This window comes from Emiliania huxleyi (assembly GCF_000372725.1).
Source record: "Emiliania huxleyi CCMP1516 unplaced genomic scaffold EMIHUscaffold_69, whole genome shotgun sequence".
Classification (NCBI taxonomy): Eukaryota; Haptophyta; order Isochrysidales; family Noelaerhabdaceae; genus Emiliania; species Emiliania huxleyi.
The window spans coordinates 1-5843 of record NW_005196830.1 but is presented as its reverse complement, the minus strand read 5'-3'; the positions used below and the strand labels follow the sequence as shown (position 1 = coordinate 5843).

Below are 5843 nucleotides of genomic sequence, written 5' to 3'. Positions count from 1 at the left end.
AACGTCGTTTTAATAGGAACCCCCGAGAGTGCAGAGGGGAGAAGCGGCGCCGCAGGGGGGCGCCACCGGGGTGGGGACCTGCGGAGAAGACCACTGCACCAGTGAATGAACCACGCGCTGCAGAGGCGTCAAGTAGGGAGAGACGCAGCTCCTGCGAAAGGAGAGGCTGCGAGAACAGGGGGGGCGGCGCGACGGGGTCAGGAGGAGAGGCGACCAGGACGGCGACCGAGCTGGCATCCGAGAGGGGGACACCGCCATGAGGGGCCGCCGCCGCCGCCTGCGCCGCCGCCTGCGCCGCCGCATGCATCATCCCCGCCTGCGCCGCCGCCTGCATCGACGCCTGGCCCGCCGCCGCGCCCGCGAGCTGTCCCGACATCATCGCGGCCGCCTGCACCTTCAGGTCGGTGGAGCCGCCGCCGCGCCAGCCGTCGTGCACAGCGAGCATCCGCGAGAGGGACATCGAATCGGCGAGCGACCGCTGCAGGTGCATCGAGTACGACGAGCAGAGCGCAGCGGTCAGCGACGCCTGGTCGGGCGCGGCCACGGGCGCGACCGCCGGCATGCCCGCCCCCGCCCCGACCGTCGGCGAGTTGGGGGCGGCGCCGGGCTGAAGACCCTGTGCGCCGCCCCACAAGTCTTCGAGGCCCACGGCCGAGGGCGGCATGGGCTGCAGCGGCGGCAGCGGCGGCAAAGACTGCAGCGCCGCCTCCTGCGCCCGGGCCAGGTCGAGGCTCGGGTAGGGCGGGCGCTCGCGGGTCTGCCGCCGCTTCATGCGAACGCGGGGGATGCACGGCCGGCCGCGCTCGACGCAAGAGAGGCACGAGCCGCACTGGAGCATCGTGCAGCGGAGCTTGGCCCTCCAGCACGCCATGCACGCCTGCGGGGGCGACGTGGGGACGTCGTCGGAGGCGTTGAGGGCGGCGGCAAAATGGCGCGGGCGAGAGGGAGGGCGAGAGCGAGGGCGAGAGCGGGCGAGGGCGAGGGGCGACATGGAAGGCGAGGGCGAGGGCGAGGGCGGGCGAGAGGGAGGGCGAGGGCGAGGGCGAGGGCCCTCCCTCTGAGAGCAAGAGCGAACGCGCGAGCGCGAGAGTTTGAGAGCGATAAGGGAGGGCGCGGGCTATGTTCCTCGCCTGCTTTGCCCGCTTCCTCTCGCCGCTCGGGTAAAATGCAGTCTCGCCGGGCTGCAGCGGCAGCGGCTGGAAGCGAGGGTCAAGCGTGGTCATCGCCACAAGCGGCGCGGCAATCTGCGGCGCGACGACGACCTGTCCCAGCTGCTGCTGGGGCGCAGCCAGCGTCGGCGGTACCATGAACATTGTTTGTGCGTTGCTCGTGTACATCATCTATCTCTTGGCAAAGACCTCGGCGCATCAGTCGCCCTTCACACGAAGAGAGCGATGAGCCGAAGAGAGCGATGAGGCAGAGGACGACGGAAATCTCTGTGTCGTGGCGGCGTGTGCCGTCCTCCCACCCTTGGGGCACTTGGAGCACTTACTTGCTTGGTTGGACCTTGGTTGGTTGGTCCTTGGAGTGCAGTCAGCAACCGCACATCCAGGGCCGGGGGGCTAAGAACTGAGTTGGCAAGGTAAGGGGAATGATCAGAACGGCAAGGCTCGGAATGCGTTCTTTGAACGTTCAGAACACCGGCCACTGGGCCCGCCTGAGGCGCTGAGACCCGCAGGACACCGCGAGGGAGGGCACAGGGGGGCGGGGTAGCAAACAAACAGCCCTTATATGCAATACGGGACAGCCACCCACTCAAAGCACTCACCACACGATTATGCCGCCTCCTATTCGTCATCCTCTTCAAAGCCGACAATGGCTTCGTCAGCCGCCTTTTTCTCCGCCGTGCGGTACGCCTCTTGATGTGCTTATCACAGTAGCCCGAGGACGGGGGGGGGGCGGGCCTCACCCGGAACTCACCCCGAGACCCCACCCCGGGACGCGCCGGCTGCGGGTGAGGCCCCACCCCCGGGGCAGTGAGGGGCAGGGGCGGGGCGGAGCTCCTCAGAGGCGCCCCGGGTGCCCCCACCCCCCCCACCCGCCACCCCGGCGGCACCCGACCCGCCCATTCAGCTTTGCTCTTTCGTCCGGAGCGCGCCTTTCAGGGGGTAGAATTCTTAATCTTTTAGGCGTGGCGCTGGTGGGCCGGGGGCGCGCGGTAGCCGGTAGGCGTAGGTACGGGGCCGCGTGCGCGTGGGCTGTGGCCCGCCCGTGGTGCCCCTGCGCCCTGGCTGGGTCGGGCAGCGAGCTACCCCCCCGGGACAGCGCATCGCGAGTGAGGCCCCTGGGTGGGGCAGGTGAGGGAGGGGGCGGGGACGGCCGGGCCCCGGTGAGCCCCGGGTGAGGCCCGCCCCCCCCCCCGTCCTCGGGCTACTGTGATAGGCACATGAGTGCCCGGTTCAGGTTCTGCTTGCCGCAGTTGTCGTACAGCTCCTCGAGCTCGACCCAGCGCGTATCAATCGGAAGCCGTCGTCATTCTGGTCCTCTCCAAACTTGCCGCGGGTGAGGCAGCACAGCGACGTCTCCGCCGCGGCCAGCTCATTGCGCCGCTTCTTCCCGACGAGCCGCTCAGGGTCGGCGAAGCGCATGCCAATCACCTCCTTGATCTCGAAGCAGTATGTCGGCACGACCGCGTCGTCTCCTCCGCCGTCGGCGAGGCGCGCCACGCCGCTCCGCCGTGGCCGCCTTCTGGCATAGCGGGTACACATGGTGCGGCGCGCATACTTGAGCACACCGTGGTTGGTGCAGTTGGCGCACGTGCCTGTGGGATAGGGCGCCATAGCGACGCGCGCGCTCCGGGTATGTATCGGGTATACCTGAGAATTCTCGGGTATACCCGGGTTTTACCCGGCCGGCCACCTGGGTCGGTCCGAGGGTGTTCCAGGAATGATCAGAATGGCGAGGGCCAGAACGTGTTACATGTACTAGTCAGAACGGACCCCAGTTGCCGTTCCTGCCAACTCAGGCTAAGAAGCACACCCAGCGGGCCAGATTATTGGCATCGGGTTGCGGGCAAGAGAGCCCTAGCCCTGGGGGGTGCGCGTTCGCAGGGAAGGGCCGCAAAGTAAACACGGGTCTCCGAGGGTTAGTCCGCGCCCCTTGGGTGTCGCCCTCGGAGCCGCTGGGTTCCGGCTTGGCCTTTATACGTTATTCTTCCGATTCTATATTCTTTTTCGAAGCGATTTTCAGCGATTTTCAGCGGGAATATAAAGAATATTTGAGAATATAGGCCCGATTTGGAGCTGTATTCTTGGCATATTCGAGAATATAGACCCTGTTTGGGACAAGAATACGGAAAGAATACGGGAAAAGAATATAGATAGTACTGGGCGAGAAAAACGTATAAAGGCCAAGTTCCGGCTCCTAGCCAGATAGGGGGTCTGTTGACCGGTGACACCCTATGCAATAGGTTGGTAGGTCCGGTTTTGACCGCCCCAGAGGGCCCTCAAGCGTCAAGGTAGGTACCCCCTATTTTCGTCTTTTTTCGCTTCGCTGCGCCGTGCGCGGCCTGGGGATAGGTAGGTAGAGCGTTTTGGCGCGAGTCATGGTGCAGACCCCCTACGAGCTTACTTCCTCTTGATCACAGCGGATCTTGGTCACAATTTTCACATCATCGCAGAGCGCCGGGCGCCAGAAGGCGGACTCGACCCCCACGCCCCACCTCCGGCGCGGCCGCAGCGCCGCACAGAACTGAGAACAGTGCCGGCGGGTCGTGGGCCACGCCCTCTTGTGACCCCGGCTCCCCGCCGCCCGCGGCAGGCAAACCCCGAGCCGGCTGGTGCTCAGCGCATGTACCACACACTACTCAGAGAGGCCACAAAGGCAGACACGAACCCCCACGCCTCCCTCCTTATCGCAAATCGCACGTCGTCGCGTGCGGCCGCCGCCTTCACTTCACACCAGCTGCACGGCTGGCGCCTCGGCCGTAGCCGCTTCTGGCCTGCTGGCGCGCGAGCGGCGCAAGAGTCCGACGGCCAAGAAGACGGCGGCAAAGGCGCCTACAGTATTCGGTGCACTCGCGGCTAGTGTTGCTGCTAGCGTGCGTGGAGCCTCGGCTCGCGGTGTGTCCGTTGCGGCACCGGTTGCGGCGAAGACGCCGGCGTGGGTTGCGACCAGCTCGCCGGCCTCGTCCTACAGTGCGGAGGTACATTCACGCAGGGCGGGGAGGGGGGAGGGTGCGTTGAGGCGGTGGAGAGGGCGCACAATCTTGTGAAGGTAGTTGCGGGATGGCTTGCACTGGCTGTACCAGGCGCTTGATGCAGTACAGACGGAGCCAGCTTCACAACAGGTGGCGCCAGTCCAGGAGTTGCCGCCGCACTGCGCCCATTTTAGCTGACAAATGGTAGGGTTGCCGCCCGGCATGCCTGGGCGCGGAAAGACTGCGGTCGGGCAGCCCGCGTAGCCAGGGTGGGCCGCGCACCAGGCGCTGAGGCTCACGCCCTTCTGGCAGGCCATGCACGAGGCGGTCATAGCCATGCAACACACTGTAGGGTTGCCACCAGGAGCAGGGTGAGGTACGGACCAGTAGTCGCCCGTGCGGTGGTTGCCGCCGGAGGTCCCGCAGCCCCAGCTGTTGCACCCGTGCGCCTTCCAGTCGCCCGTGTACTTGTTGCTGGTGATGGAGCCCTGGTGGTTGCTCGCGGTGGTCTCGCCTGTCCAGTGATTCGTAGTGACCTTACCGCCTTTAAAGTCGTGTGCCGTGGTGGTGCCGGTCAGGTAGTTCGTGTGCACGCAGCCGGACAAGCTGCATGATGAGGATATCCACTTCTCGGTCGGCGGTGCCGCTTCTCCCGCCGCCTTCTCGGTCGGCGGTGCCGCTTCTCCCGCCGCCCTTTCTGTCGGCGGTGTGGGCTGCACGGAGACCGCCTCCGTTGCCAGCGGGGCGGGCTGCGTGAGCACCGTGAGGACGAGGGGGACCAGCATGTGCAATATATCCCGCAAGAGCTCGGTCGCCGGAGGTGAACGAGCCGCCCTCCTCGGTTTTCTTTTTGCTACGCTCTCGCGGGCTTGGAAGTTGACTGTGTGCTGTTGACATCATTCAACAAAACAAATATCCTATCGGCCATTTGGGTTTCTGCATGCACATGTGCATGTGTACATGTCCAAGAAGAAAGAATAAAAATCTCTCTCTCTCTCATGTCCATGGACATGACAACAACAAATTGCTAAAAATCTCTCTCTCTCTGGACATGCACATGTGCATGTGCATGTGCACATGTGCATGTTGTTGTTGTTGTGCATGTGCATGCACATTGTATGTTTGCGATTTGGATTTTGGATTTGTTTATTTTCTCATGGTCGCACATCCTAAATGAGGTGAATGAAGTCAAGCTCTGGACGCCCCTCCTCAAGACCTCCTCGGCGGGCGTTGGCAACGCCTCGAGCGGCGGCACGCCCGCCTCCGTTGGCCACTCCTACGCCTTTGGTAACACCGAAGAGAAGGCCCGCCGCCTAAACATGGGCTGCAAGGCGCGCGGGCAGCCCGGCCAACCCTTCTCCCACAAGACCGGCCACGGCTACGTCAAGGCGCATCGCGGTTTCTACCACGACGCGATCTTTGTCAAGCGCAACAACTTCAACCTGCTGCTCCACGAGACGTTCGGCGGCGGCTTCTCGCCCACCGCCGTTCTCAAGCTGCGCCGCCTCGCGCGCAAAGTCGCGCACGGCAGCGTCGACCGCACGGCCTACTCGCCCAAGTACTCGCTTTCTTTTATGTCCCACCATGCAGAGCGCATCTCTCTCTCTGTTGTGCGAGGCGTGAACCGCGCCATTCGCTCTCACCTGGCAACCCTGTCTGCACGTCTCGCGCGCGCGTGAACAGGCTCCAGGCCCCAAAGACGGGA

General features: G+C 64.6%; 2 protein-coding genes across 2 annotated transcripts in view; both read right to left on the bottom strand.

Annotated features, from left to right (window-relative positions):
* EMIHUDRAFT_452805 (hypothetical protein) overlaps positions 1-1307 on the bottom strand; it is a gene marked incomplete at both ends in the record, with an annotated part of 3325 nt that extends 2018 nt beyond the window's left edge. The window contains 3 exons of the mRNA XM_005762111.1: positions 339-709; positions 831-877; positions 1076-1307. Of these exons, the coding sequence (XP_005762168.1) occupies positions 339-709; positions 831-877; positions 1076-1307 (650 nt within the window). The remainder of the gene's footprint in view (positions 1-338; positions 710-830; positions 878-1075) is intronic.
* Positions 1308-3885: 2578 nt separating this feature from the next.
* On the bottom strand, positions 3886-4923 carry EMIHUDRAFT_452804 (hypothetical protein; the record flags this gene model as incomplete). The annotated part of the gene is made up of 4 exons (XM_005762110.1): positions 3886-3998; positions 4080-4131; positions 4204-4443; positions 4519-4923. The coding sequence occupies 4 exons, from the start codon at positions 4921-4923 to the stop codon at positions 3895-3897; spliced, it is 801 nt and encodes a 266-aa protein (XP_005762167.1). The 3' UTR covers positions 3886-3894.
* Between the last annotated feature and the right edge of the window lie 920 nt (positions 4924-5843).